This window comes from Rutidosis leptorrhynchoides, chromosome 9, assembly GCF_046630445.1.
Source record: "Rutidosis leptorrhynchoides isolate AG116_Rl617_1_P2 chromosome 9, CSIRO_AGI_Rlap_v1, whole genome shotgun sequence".
Lineage (NCBI taxonomy): Eukaryota > Viridiplantae > Streptophyta > Magnoliopsida > Asterales > Asteraceae > Rutidosis > Rutidosis leptorrhynchoides.
Genome location: NC_092341.1, coordinates 69,703,588 through 69,718,531, shown reverse-complemented (window position 1 = coordinate 69,718,531; position 14,944 = coordinate 69,703,588). Strand labels below are relative to the sequence as shown.

The 14,944-nt window shown below is 35.8% G+C and overlaps 2 protein-coding genes across 2 annotated transcripts; one reads left to right on the top strand and one right to left on the bottom strand.

Annotated features, from left to right (window-relative positions):
- Positions 1–1,301: 1,301 nt before the first annotated feature.
- Positions 1,302–2,927, bottom strand: LOC139868148 (aldehyde oxidase GLOX1-like). The gene has a single exon (XM_071856481.1). The coding sequence runs from the start codon at positions 2,925–2,927 to the stop codon at positions 1,302–1,304; it is 1,626 nt and encodes a 541-aa protein (XP_071712582.1).
- Positions 2,928–6,105: 3,178 nt separating this feature from the next.
- LOC139868147 (uncharacterized) lies at positions 6,106–9,688 on the top strand. Its single transcript, XM_071856479.1, has 3 exons — positions 6,106–8,648; positions 8,735–8,801; positions 8,909–9,688. The coding sequence occupies exons 1-3, from the start codon at positions 6,106–6,108 to the stop codon at positions 9,686–9,688; spliced, it is 3,390 nt and encodes a 1,129-aa protein (XP_071712580.1).
- Positions 9,689–14,944: the final 5,256 nt, after the last annotated feature.

Here is a 14,944-nt window from a genome sequence, read left to right as displayed (position 1 = left end):
TCCAGGTACATGCAAAACCCTACTCAAATACATTACGGAGCTTCTAAAAGAATACTAAGATACTTGCAAGGTACCATGGACTATGGAATATGGTACAATCCCACTATAGACTCGAAGCTTCATGGATACACTGATAGTGATTGGACCGGATCGGTGGATGACATGAGAAGTACTTCCGGATACGCATTCACACTTGGATCTGGTGTATTCTCATGGACATCAAAGAAACAAGAAACGGTGGCACAATCGTCAGCCGAAGCCGAGTACGTCGCAGCCGCAAACTCAGCTAATCAAGCTATATGGCTAAGAAGAATACTAGAAGACATGGGCGAGAAACAAGATGAAGCTACAAAAATATTCTGCGACAACAAGTCCGCGATCGCGATGGCAAAGAATCCAGTGTTCCATGGTAGAACAAAACACATTGACATCAAGTATCACTTTCTGCGAGAAAGCTCAGCCAAGAAAGATATTGAATTAAAATACTGCAAGACCGAAGAGCAGATTGCAGATATTTTCACTAAAGCACTACCAAGACCCAAGTTCGAGTTCCTACGCAACATGCTCGGAGTAACACCGAAAAACATTAAGGAGGAGTGTTAAGATACTAATGTTTTTCTAGACTAATCTAGAATTAAAAGTGACATTAGATATTAATTATAAGATATTTTAGAAGAAGTTAACTAGAAGGTGATAGAAGGATAGCTAGACAAAAAAAAATCAGAAAATTCTAGATAAAAATGGAAGTCTTCATTGAAGCCTATAAATAGGCTTGATGCCTTTCAAATTGTATGTACAAAAACACTAAACACGATTTCAAGTAATAAAAACTAACCTTTCAAATTACAAAGTCTTCATATACTTCTTTTACTAATTCATCCCCTCATAACATTAAACTAATATAAACCTAATCATCACATTAAATTAATCTATACCTTTACATTCTCACACTGTTATATTGCTATTTCTTCTATTCATTATCTTATAGACTATGTGTATTGCCTGCTAACTATTGATCGTCTATGGTCACAGACGGATCTTCTTCATCTGTAAATATACAAAATTGTTATGTTTGACCCAATGATGTATTAGATTGATTTTGTAGTTGACTACTATATATGAATATACCTCAATGTTTTCATTATAGCCGATCTCCCTTATACAATAAATGACATTTTACAGCATTTCGTACCTTCTTTTATTTTTACTTTTACTGAAACAATAAATAATGAGTGAATTCTTTAAAACCAAAGTAAATGACCCATACATGTAGGGCTGAACAAAATGAAACCATTTGTACTTTAACTCTGCATTTGGACCCAAATGCCTGCACTTGGAATTTGCTTATGAACCACAAACAGTAGATAATTCCCTGCAGGTGCAATATTTCCAGAAGCGGGCCCCGTCACTCCGATTTTGTAGGTAGACTTTCCGCCACCTTTGGACGCCTTTCCACCATCAAGAACCAACAATCTTTGATTCATTGAAAACGAATGCGTGTTAAATGAAGGTGACACCATTGTCACTGTAACCGAGTTCAAATCCACAAGGCCTGATACTGTAAATGTAACAACGATTCTTTTTCCATAGCGGATGGTAGTTTTAGTTCTGGGCGTGATTATAGTTGGTCTTAATGGGGAAGAGCTTGAATCTAAATAAGAGGGAGAAAACGCCTCCAAACTCAATTCGGTTGGATACAGAACGTTCGTGAACACGTACTTGTCGTGCGGGTTGCTTCCACCAACAAGGACCCGACCGTCTCGTAGTAAAACTGCTGTCGAATGGTACACTCTTGGCTTTGTGCTTGGATTTTGCACCTCGAATCGAGACCCGATTTGGTTATCGGGTTTGTAAGTTACCGGGCTGAGAACCGGGTTTCGTCCAAGTTCCCATCCGGCAACACCAGCTGAAACACCGTTGATTATCAAAACTTGACCATTAGGAAGCAACAACATGTCACCCATGACTCGAGCCATTGGCATTGTCTCCATGACCCATTGGGGATTCGGGTCGGATATCTTAATCCGCCCACAATCATTCAAAGCTCCGTCGAATTTTCCGTTATTCGCGTTAACGAAAGCTCCTTTAGGTGCACCCCCACAAACCAACACTTCAACCGAATCCGGTATCCCGTTTTTTATCCGCAACGGGAGTAGTACGGCAGAGCCTGTGCTCGGGTAGTTTCTAGGTTGACCGCCAGGTATTGTCGGGTAGGTTTTGATAACCTGGTTATTAGAGTAGTCGAATAAAATAGCACGATTATTGGCAAAAATGAACAAATTTCCATCGGGATATAGAAAAACAAATGGGTATAAATTGTTTTCGAGATTCGGGTCATTCGTCTGAACCAGAAAAGGAAAACTTGGCGAGTTCTCATTGGCTGACATCTTGGGGAAGAATTCGTAGTTAAACGCCTGGCGGCCACCAATGATAATCTGGCGGCCGTCAGGCAATAAGTGATTGGTTGCGTACCATCGTTGTTGGTTCAAGCCATTTGGGATCTCGACCCAATCGCATATGTCACATGATTTATAAGTTCTGACCGTGCGATAGCCGTCATCGAAACCACCTGTCTGAACTAAGGTACCATCACGCATTAAAGTTCCCGAAGAACACCAAACATTAGTGAGTACCATGAGTGGACGTACGGTATTGGAACTGATATCATACTCAACCGAGTGGGCAGAGCAGTCTTTTGAGTTAGGACGACACATGCCGTTTGGAAGAGAGATGTTGGAGATTCCAAAATCGGTACGATCGTACATTACGACACGGTCGTTGGGGAGTAGTTGCATGTGCATGGCCGATATGCCGATGCTTGGAACGAGGACGGACCATGATCCACCAGCAGCTGGACACGGTGGCGCGTGAATGAGAAGAATCAAGAAAACAAGAAGATGATGATAGAAGAGTGTTTTGAAGGTCATGGTAGAGTTTGTAAGTTGTTATGTTAGAGATGTGTTGTTGTGGTGTGTTTTGAAGGTTATGCAGTAGGCCTTATATACTAGTTTGGCTCTGCATTATTAAAAAAAGTCAACCAGGTGAATATATATAGTTTTATCAAAGTTTCATATACTCTTTTCTTGCATATTTCTTAGATGCATGGTTCTAAAACTAATTGAAATGATTTATTTAAAGCAGGAATGTTGGTAGCTAATTTATTAATATTTAACCAACGAACGTTTGCTTCAACGGTATCAAGTCTTAGTGTGAAAGGGCCCGCGATTAGTTGTCAAGCAACCCGGGTTCAATTCCTGGGGACGGAAGGTTTTCTCTCCAATTTCCTGCAATTAGTTGCCAAGCAACCCAGGTCCCGCGATTAGTTGCCAAGCAACCTGGGTAGGAGTTTCCTTCTAGCGTGTGTGAGTGCAAATGACGAGGGTCGTGAAATAAATGATCCGCTGATGCAAATTCGCCGTTCAAAAAAAAAATAAAAAATTATTAATATTTAATTAAATATTTTATAATCTCTAATGACAATAAAATCAGAATTAAATTGTTAAATCATATTTACATTCTTTATCCATGATCATCTTCAATCAATTCAATTCATGAATCATTTAAAACTCAATAATAGGGTATCACAGGGAAAGGATTTACAACGTGTATATTTTTTCCAATTTTAAATGTCCGGTTGCTACGTTGGCAATGATCAGAATAATGTAGTTCTAGATACAAGAAATTGATTAGATCATTATATAACAGCTTTATCAAATCAAATACTAACGATAACAATAACCTAAAAGAGATACAATAGGTTAAAATCCGAAATTCAAACTATCTGGTTAAATAGACCTTACAGTTTATTTGAACAAACAAAGATTGACAGCAATATAAACAACTAACCTTGACTAGTCGACATACATGAACATCATGAACAAGTTTTGAGGGTTCAATATTTATTTATTAGTTTAATATCACTACTAGAAAAGTATAAATTGGGGACGACCTTTTTCGGGACGACATAATGTCGTCCCCAAAAATAAGGAAAACGACAAAAAATGGGCCAGCTTTTTCTGAGACGTTTGACCAGTTTTTTGGGGACGACATTTAGGGACGACATGTCGTCCCCAAAGAAATTACCATTTTTCATTTATTTTTTTGGTAAAAAACTGGCTCCAAAAAGCAAAAAAAATCCCGCCAAACTTTTGGGGATAAAAGGTAACTTTGTTTTTCCAATTTCCACAAATCAATTTTGGAAAATTCTCTCCATCTCCAGCCAATTGCTCCAGTGCTAACCTAAAGTAAGCATTCTCCCTCAATTTGCTCCTTTAATCTTGATTTTTTTTTTTTTCCTTTAATCAGTTATAGTACGTATCTGCACTCACCGTTTACTCACGAGCTCTGTTTTTATTAAATGTGATGTATATCCTGTTTGTGATTAAAAAACTCACCTCAAATTACTCACATACGAGTTTTTGTTTTTATTGTTACAAAAACGACATGAATTTGTACCAACACGTTGTGGATGTGGATAAAAGTTGAAATATTTAAGATGTAAAATGATATTATCTTCATAGTTGAGGTGGAGTTTTAAGAAGTTAGAGCATAATTTCCTTAATGAATAAGTCTAATTGATGCTGATTTTATATTATGCACTGTAATTGTCATCAAGTGTGTGCTATAAAAACTAAATCAGTATAAGTATTCTAGATTAAACTTTGGATTATTGATCCATTTATAATAATTTTAATCCTGAACACGTAAAGTGAAAAACACAACTGTTTTGTGTTTGATACTGATAATGCTGGAACTTATATAGAGCTGTTCATCATGATACCTATCAGATCAGTTTCATTTGTTAAATATATTCAGCCACGATTTACATTGATATTCTCATCATGTGATTTATAACATACTACTATTTTGCAGTGTATTACTGTTTTATAAAATGCTTCGAGTTGCTAAAGAGTTTGTTTTTTTTATACAAGTATTCTCTGTGTTCAAAGTATAAAGTGCTGTGTGATTTTAACAACTCTAATGTTTATTGCTAGTGTCTTGATGCATTGATTTTGTTATCGCAGATAAATGGATTTCGTTTCATAGGTGCCTTGATTATATGAGAGCTACAAACTTACTCTGGAATGGAATGTATGTAAATCGTCCTTCACATTTGGGTTAATTGGTCTAACAATATCTGATCGTGTTGCTGGTATTGTTCCCGTGTGTGGGACTTCTATGTACCCAACATTCAATCCTCATTATAGTACTAGTTCAGGATTCTTAACTGGTACAGTTTTATTTCAAATTTTTAATGAAAACTTAAACTGGTTGGTGTATACTTGTTTGACTTTGTTTACCGAGTCAATGGTTCATCTGCAGATGACCGTATCCGGGTGGAGAAACGCTGTTTGACGGATTTCAAATTCTCACATGGTGATGTTGTAGTTTTCTCACTTTCTGGTATATTCTAACTTATCGCTATTTTCCTTGTCTGGGTTTTGTAATATTACATTTTGTATATTACATGACTCCCCCCTTGTCTGGGTTTTGTTATTGAGATCTAAGTTACATGATTGTTTGTAAAGTTTTCATGAATAAAAATAAATAAAAAGCAGTAGATGCATTTAAATCAAATAAAACATGGAGTACATAATTTGTTATTGAGTTCCAAGTATAATGTATTATCATAACAATTTTTCATTTCGTTTTTTCTTACGAAGTTTTTCCAACATTATACAATAAATCAAAGTCGCTAAGTTTTTTATATATAAATACTCATCATGTTATATTTCGACTGAAATTAAGAAATTTGTTTTGTCTAATTTAAATCAAAGTCGCTAAGTTTTTTATATATCTGTTATGTAATATATATATAATGGTGATGCAGGGGAGAATAATCAGAGAAGAAGTAGGTGTACTTGTGTACTTTAAGTTTATACTTTGAACTCAACTCCTCCTTTATGTTTTGAAAGATACTCGCTATCAACCCTACACAATTATCTTTTATCATTTCCAAAATTAGAATACGTAGAACGGAGTATGAAACAAATACATGATGGATATTAGATTATTAATTTTATTAACTCAGTAAATTGTTAACATGAATATGCTTATTGGTCTTAACGTGAAAATGATGAAGTTCACTTGATTTGTGTAGTTTATATGACGATTGATAAGAATTGGATTGGATTACGAAATCGAGTTAGTAGTGAGTTTCTTACTGGTCTTAACGCGTTTATTGCGAGGTGTGAAAACCATTTAAATGATATTGGTAAATGTCAGTGCCCGTGTATTACGTGTGGTAATACGAGAAGACATACACCTCGTGAAATTTACCAACATATTATACGCAATGGGTTTGAACCTTCTTATAAGATTTGGCGGCATCACGGTGAAGAATTACCACCGCCGCCAGTAGTACACAACACACCAGATCCCCTTAGAAATTTCTTGCACGATGTTCAAGGGGAAACGATTTTAGAATTCACCGAGGAAGGATCGAATGACGATGAGACTATGAATGACACGATCGAAACTCCGAGTGCAGGTCTGGAGGATTTAATTGACGCCACCCAAACCGAGCTATATCCTGGTTCCAGGCTGTCCTCATTAGAGTTTTTAGCCAAGTTAACACACCTTAAGGTCTTGAACAGATGGACGAATACTGCATTTGACCAATTGTTAGAATTGCTCATACAATCACATCCCCCAGATAACACAATTCCAAAATCATATTACGAAACTAAGAAGTGGATGAAAAAGATCGGTTTAGGGTATGAGGCGATACATGCTTGTAAGAATGATTGTTGTTTGTTTTATAAGGAATACAAAGATTTGGATAATTGTCCAATATGTGAGGAGAGTAGATGGAAAGCGGAACGCACAACGGGCAAGAAAGTTGCTAATAAAGTTTTGCGTTATTTTCCTATAACTCCCAGACTTAAACGTTTGTATAGTTCCAGACACACTGCAAAGTATATGACTTGGCATGTTACTGGACAATGCAAGGAAGAGGGTAAGATGCGTCATCCGGTAGATGGTCGAGCGTGGAAAGAAATCGACCAAAGATATCCAGATTTTGCACAAGAACCCAGAAACGTTCGATTAGGGTTGGCTGCCGATGGTTTCAATCCATTCGGCAACATGAATACGGCTTATAGCATGTGGCCAGTAGTACTGACAACATACAATACGCCTCCGTGGATATGTATGAAAGAAAGTTCTCTCATGTTGACTATGCTAATTCCTGGTCCTAAATCACCTGGAAAAGATATCGATGTTTACTTGAGGCCTTTGGTTGATGAGTTGAAGGCTTTATGGTCCGAAGGAGTGATTACGAGAGACTCAGTTACAAACACGAATTTTATAATGAAAGCCATACTTATCTGGACCATCAACGATTATCCTGCCCGTAGTAGTTTATCAGGTTGGAGTGGCCAAGGTTATAAAGCATGCTCTATATGTAACGAGGACACTCCTGCAATGCGTGTGCAAAACAAAATTGTTTACGTAAGTAATAGACAGAACCTTGAAATGAATCACCCTTACAGACAAAGCTTAGAATTCAATGGTAAGGTTGATAAAACCAAAAAACCTAGAAAGTTCAACTATAAGTATATTGAAGAACAACTCAATTCGTTGTTGCCAGTTGGTAATCCCGGGAAAAATCATAAAAATGTTGGTGGAAAAAGAAAACGTCCCCCTAATTGTCCGCACAACTGGACTAAAATTTCTATTTTCCGGGAACTTGAGTATTGGAAACATCTTCCACTGCAACACAATCTAGATGTCATGCATATTGAAAAGAATGTGTTGGAGGCTATATTGGGTACCTTATTAATGAATGACAAATCCAAAGACACTCACAATGCACGAGTTGACTTGGAAAGAATGGGAATTAGGAAAGAATTGTGGCTCCAACCAAAAAACAACGGTAAAAAAGACGGGCAATACTTCAAACCTCATCCTAAATACTCGCTTAAACCCGAAGACCGAGTCCATTTTTGTCAATTCATTAAAAATGTTAAACTTCCAGATGGGTTTGGATCAAATTTCAGGCAGAAAGTGAACAAGGATGATAACAACATAACAGGCATGAAGTCTCATGATTGCCATATCATGATACAACGATTATTACCGGTCGGAGTTAACGCATTTTTGGACGTAACTATCTCGACACCAATAATCCAGCTATGCGCATTCTTTAAGCAAATTTGTGCTCGAGAGTTAATGGTAGCCGACATGGTGAAAGCTCAAAAACAATTGATTAAACTTTTATGTACTTTTGAGCTGATTTATCCTCCGGCTTTTTTTGACATAATGATTCATCTGGTTATGCATTTACCGGAAGAGGCTATATATGGAGGGCCTGTTTACATGAGGTGGATGTATCCAGTTGAGAGATACATGAAGAAATTAAAAAATTATGTTAGAAATAAAGCTAAGCCTGAAGGTTGTATAGCAGAGGGGTACGTTGCCGACGAAGCGTTAACAACATGTTCAATGTCTCTTGAAGGAGTACAAACGAGATTTAATCGGCCTGACAGATATGAGGACGGGCCAAATAGACCGTGTGAGTTTCATGTGTTCAAATCCCTATGTAAATTTGTCAGTAAAGGTGTGCACAAAACTTTGACCTGCGAAGATCGAGAGAAACTTCATTGGTATGTACTCGACAACTGTGCTGACATCGACGAATACAAAAAGTAAGTCATTACACTACAAATTGCATTGTGAATGATTTAACTTGGTAAACATTTATTTTACTCACAATTCTTTTAAACATTTACAGTGAGTTTATATTAGAGAATCCCGGTGCTGACATGAAAACATATTTTCCTGATTGGTTCAGACAAAAGGTAAACTCATTGTTTATATATATATATATATATATATATATATATATATATATATATATATATTATAACAATTTTTTAAGACTTTTATTTATATTATTTTTTAATAGATACGTGAATTGCGGGTAGCTGACCGATTGAATTGTAGCAACGAATTGCTAAGTCTCGCTGAAGGACCGGTGGGTTCCGCAAACTATTACACTGCTTGCAACGTGAACGGTGTTAGGTTTGTGGTTCGTGATCGTGATGAACGGCGCACCACACAAAGTAGCGGGATTGCAACACCCGGAGTCGATGGCAGTAGATATTATGGTCGGTTGGAAGATATTCTCGAATTGCATTATGGTGGTTTATTTAGTATAGTGTTATTTAGATGTCGGTGGTTCAAAACTGCGAACACCCCTCGTATAAAACGTTTACATACAAGGAATAACATAACTAGTGTTGACACGAAAGAAGAGTGGTACAAAGAAGATCAACACATTCTTGCAACACAAGCTCAACAAATCTTTTACACTGACGATCCGTCTAAGCCTTCTAGTTGGAAGGTTGTTCATGAGGTCAATCATCGAAAACTGTGGGATAGAGACATCGTCGAAGAAACCGAAAGGGATGTTGTACACAACGCCAATTCATCCGATCTTATATTGGATGCTGATTTAGATAATATGACTTATACAAGTATGAGTGTACCTGGAGAATCATCAACAATTCATTTCAATCCACCAACACATGCAGTTGATGATGATGTTAACTTTATTATCGATTTAGACCCCATAATCCTTCCTCATGATTTATGTGAAGATGATGCTGATGTTAATGATGATGATGAACCTGATCCCCATTTTGTTGATGATATAGCTTACTCTAGCGATGAATTAGATTATTGATGTGTAATTGTAGTCTTTATAAGAACGATTATTATAATGAAATGTTTAAACTTTCAATGAAGATGTACTTTTAAGCTTTCAATGACGATGTACTTTTAAGAACGATTATTATATTATGTTTGCTATTTCAGATGCTCGGTACAATGAATCATGGCGGGGATGGGGGCGATGAACCACCGCGTCGTCCTGTTGACATAGAGCGTGCGCACAATAGTAAGTTTTTTTTATACTCGGTACCTTGTGATCATACGTTTTATTAATTTTTTTAAAAATTTTTAATTTGTGTAATTATTTTTGTTTGAAAATGCAGCCGCACCTCGACGTAGAGGTGGTCGTGGACCAACAACAAATGGTAAATTACGAAAAATGTGGGTAAAACGTTACCCGGATCGGCTAGTACATCATCTTCATCATCAACTTGTCAAACAAGACGACCACCACCACCGGGTTCCGAAAACCCATTGCTAAAGGAAGCGGTATACGATACTTTTGCCTTTAACAATATGGCAATCCCGCCCCAATGGCAATCTTTTTTCCCAACCCCCAATCAAACTCAAGAAACCGAAGGTGAAGACGAAGGTGATGACGATGAAGACATGGAAGAAAGTGGTGCGTCTCAAAGCGAAAGTGATGAAGAAAATGAAGATGAAGCAAGGTAAGTTTGTAAGTTTGTTTGCTATTCGGATTTGGTTTAAGTTTGTAAACTTTGGATAATGTTTTAAGGTTGTAAACTTTGTGTCGGATTGTAATCTTTTAGTATTCGGATTAAGTTTGTAACGGTTGGATAATGTTTCGGACATGTTTTAATTAATGTTGAGCTTGTGTTTGTGAAATATATTGTGTTTTGTGCAACAGGTTTTGATTTGGTTTAAATGTGCCGTTTTTACGGCTGGAAAAGCAGTTTTTAATCGGCCCAAAAACGATAACAGCTTATTGGGGACGACATGTTGTACCCTTTTGTCGTCCCCAATTACATTTTAATATTATTATTATTATTTAGAATGAAAATAGGATATTTTAATATTATTTTTTTAGAGACGACATGTCGTCCCTAAAGAGTCGTCCCAATTAGATTAAAAATATTATAATTATTAATTCGTTGGAAAAATGATTTTTTTAATATTATTTCTTTAGGGACGACATGCCGTCCCTAAAAGTCGTCCCCAAAAAATGGACAAGATTAACAATTGAAAAGTCAAAGTGGGTCCCACCGTCGTCCCTAAAAAAAAATCAGTCATCCCGAAAAACTTTTCGCGACAGAACACTGGGGACGACTTTATGGGGACGACATGTCGTCCCGCAAGATTATTGAGGACGACATGTCGTCCCTAAAAACAAAATTTTGTTGTCCCCAATTGGGGTTTTTCCAGTAGTGTATATATATTTTTATTTATTTCGGTTAATTAATAAGTTTTGAGCTTATTTAAGAGTGTGTTTATAAAGTAAATAAGCGTGTAAGGAAACAGATACAAGCACAACAATTTATTGTGGTTGGGAAAGACATCAACCAATATTCCGTAATCCACTTCTCAATTCTGTAATTAAGAGTTCCACTAGGATATCTCCAAAACCGATAGAGATCCATTCTCACGCAAGGCCACTAAGTATCAGGATCACTAAGACTCATGTAACAGGATCACTAAGATAGTTGTTTTCACTCACAAAGTAACAGGATCACTAGGATCAATGTTTTCACTAAAAATCACTATCACTAAGGGCCTGTTTACTTGTTTTCTCGTTAAGTTCTTTATGGATATAAATGACAATATTGATATAGATGACTATATGCAGTAATCACAATGTCGTTTACTTTTTATGCTGAATAAACAATCCGAATGATTAAATTGGCTAATTTACCGCTAAATTAAAACAACATTCATTGATAGGAGAGTTTAAATTGTAAGGAAAATTAATCTTATTATTTATTTTATCGATTAAACATAGTTTGGAGAGATGTTTATTTATTTGATTTCTCTTCAAATTCCCCCTTTTGTAGTTCAATAATGAAATACGTAGCAATCAGTTTTCTGCTATAATTCTTTCTTTTTCTTTATTTGTTCTTTTTCTTTTTATTATTACTACTACTATACTATATTTTGGTCAATGATATAGATCAACAAACAATATAGATAAGCACAAATTATATAGTTATACAACAACTATTTGTACGATAGACGTGTGTGATTGGTACTTCGTCAACACATTAAATTCGTATTAACTCTTCAAGCGTATCCAATTAACATCATTTACAACTAAAATCAAGTAATCAGTCATTCTTAGAATTATCACATCTATGATAAACACAAATTCCTAAAAGTTTATCATAAATACAGAACCCTAAAAGAGGGATCTATTTATTGCAGTAGCGTTTAGATCATTATAGGAAGAATTTATAATATAAGGTTTACCATCATCTATGGAATTTAGTTTTGATTAAATTTTAGGGTAGAAATATCGAGAGAAGAGGAGAAAGATAAAAAAAAAAAAAAAAAAAAAAAAATGTAGTTGGTGAGGTATGAGGGTATGTGTGGAAAATTGGTGTAAAAATATATTCATATGCAGAGGACACAAGTTTTTGGTCTGACCAATAAGCCCTATATCCATATCTCTTTGAGCCAAAAAGGCATTAGAAAACACCAAGTTTAGATGACCGAATGATTTTTCCAGAACAAAAAGTCCATTAAGCCTTTAATAAACAGGCCCTAAGTATAATCTTTACGGACAAGATTAAGGATTTTTTTTTAAATAGTAAATTTAATCAAGATTGTTGCAAAAATAGAAAAACGATTTTTTTTTTTTTTTGAAAAATGGTAAAACCGAAGTTTGGAACTTCGGTTTTGCCAAATCCGAAGTTTCAAACTTCGGTTTTGGTTGAGATGTCAGTCGCAACCCTAAACCAAAGTTTGAAACTTCGGTTTTGCAGATAAACAGTAAAATCGAAGTTTCAAACTTCGGTTTTGCAGTCTGCTTCAACAGTCTCAATAATGGACTCAAACCTGCAACCCTAGTCTCAACTATGGACTAAAACCTGCAACCCTATCATTTCAAAATCTTGATTTATCATCTTTTTACATTTATTTATATCACCATTATCATCAATCCAAATTCGGGTCAATACCAGCAAAAACGTCTCTAAACAAAGTTCGAGCACCATGCCAAATGTGTCCACATCACCAAGAACACAATTCAAACATATTAAAGTCAGTTTCAAACACCAATAACACAATTCAAACAAATCAAAATCAGTTTCATACATCAACAATTACAAAAATGTCTATAATTCGTCCATTTATGGTTCATTTTGTTTAGGGAGGCCAAATTTCATTTCAAAATGGTTGACTTACTGGTGATAATACAACAATTAGAAGGAGTTTTGTGTTGAACACCAAGGTTAACTGTATGCAGTTAAACCAAATGGCGTATAATTATGTAGGGGCGAATCAAAGAACATACACGTTGAAAATGTTCTTGTGGGTCCTATTTAATGGAAATGAATGGAAAAATGAACTTACTGACGATAACACTTTGGAAACAATATATTATTATTCTCATAATCATCCAAGTTATGAGGCTCAAATTGAAATTCAGTTTGAGGAAGTTTTTCCAACCACACAAAGTTCGGGTTTTATGGATCTTATTCAAACTTTGGAAGGTGGTCCATCAACATCTCACTACCATTCAACAGTTGTTGAAGATTAACAAGAACGAAGAGATGAAGAACAAAATGTAGTAGACTCAGATGATGGTATGTCAACTGCAACCGACAGTACAGTTTCTGATTATAGCGTTGAAGAGAATGTTTCTGGTGACGAAGGTAGAGAAGAGGAAGTGGAACCAATTTCAGAGACTGCCCAGTTTCACGTTTCGGGTTTGTTAATCAAGGTGAGGCTAGTAATAGTTTTCCATTCGATGATGACCAAGAAGCTTCATAGGTTTTTTTATGATAAGGAGATCGGTATTATTTCAAAAGGAATGGTGTTCCAGAACAAAGCCGAACTTATATATGTTGTTCGAAAATGGAATATACACCATAATAGAGAAATAGTTGTTACACAAAGTAAGCCGGGTTATTGGCAAGCACATTGTAGAACAACTAGCTCAAATTACAAGGGTCCATAAAAAAGATACCATTGTTGCTGGAGTGTAAGTGGTTCGTGTCACAATCGATCGAAGGTACAAAAAATTACAAAATGGAAAGATGAACACAAATGTTATGGACATGTATCGGAAAACAACAATTGTTGTTTAACCTCTAGCTTAATTGCTGGTGAAATTGAGCATCAAATATGTTTAAACATTGCTTTTCCTGTTAAAAACATCCTTGCCCAAATAAAAAATACATGTCATGTGGATGTCCGTTACGCTAAAGCATGGAATGCTAGGCGTATTGCAATCGAACGATTGTTTGGAACTTGGGAAAATAATTTTATTCAACTACCAAATTATTTGAATGAATTAGTTTCTGCCAATCCAGACACAATTGTTGTGTTTGAAAATGGACCTGAAATTGAAGAAGGTTTCTACACATTTAAATTTGTGTTTTGGGCATTCGGTCCAGCCATTAAAGCATATAAATTGTGTATTTCGATCATTTGCATCGATGGCACCATTTGAAAGGTAGTTATAGGGGTAAGCTGTTAACAGCGGTTGGGAAAAATACTAACAATCAAATTATACCCGTTGCCTTTGCACTAGTTGATGAAGAAAGTAACGAAAGTTGGGCTTGGTTTTTGAAAATGCTCCAAGAAAATGTTGTTGGAAACGGAAAGTTGTGTGTCATCTCTGATATAAACAGAAAAGGTGTTCAGGTGGAATTTGGCAACACCAAAGATTACCTTGCTCTCATGCCATTTTCGTGTGTAGCTATCTAAACGAGGATATAAATAAATGCATAAAAAGTACACAACTCCTAGATGGAGAGAGCAATATAGCCATCATTTTAATCCACTAAAAGACGCGAGCTACTGGACATATATACAATGGAACATTATGGCCTATCCATCAAGATTGATTAAGCACAGAGGGCGAAAGAAATCAAAAAATATTAAGAACCAGATGGATGAACATGAAAAGCAAAAACCAAAGTGTGGTATATGCAGGGCTGAAGGTTACAACAGGAATACCTGTCCAACTACTAGAATGCCATAGGTTTTCAGTAGTAATTTGTTGTACTATGTTTGTTGTAATCGTTAATTATGTTTATGAATAAAAAAATGTTGTTGAAATAATAAAATTTCACGTTACTAATCTATTACA

Bases quoted from the DNA above. Each gene is read 5' to 3' on its own strand.
- LOC139868148 (XM_071856481.1), bottom strand. From the start codon at position 2,927: ATGACCTTCAAAACACTCTTCTATCATCATCTTCTTGTTTTCTTGATT.
- LOC139868147 (XM_071856479.1), top strand. From the start codon at position 6,106: ATGACGATTGATAAGAATTGGATTGGATTACGAAATCGAGTTAGTAGT. The intron at 8,649-8,734 runs GTAAGTCATTAC...AAACATTTACAG, and splicing joins GACATCGACGAATACAAAAA to TGAGTTTATATTAGAGAATC. The intron at 8,802-8,908 runs GTAAACTCATTG...ATTTTTTAATAG, and splicing joins CTGATTGGTTCAGACAAAAG to ATACGTGAATTGCGGGTAGC.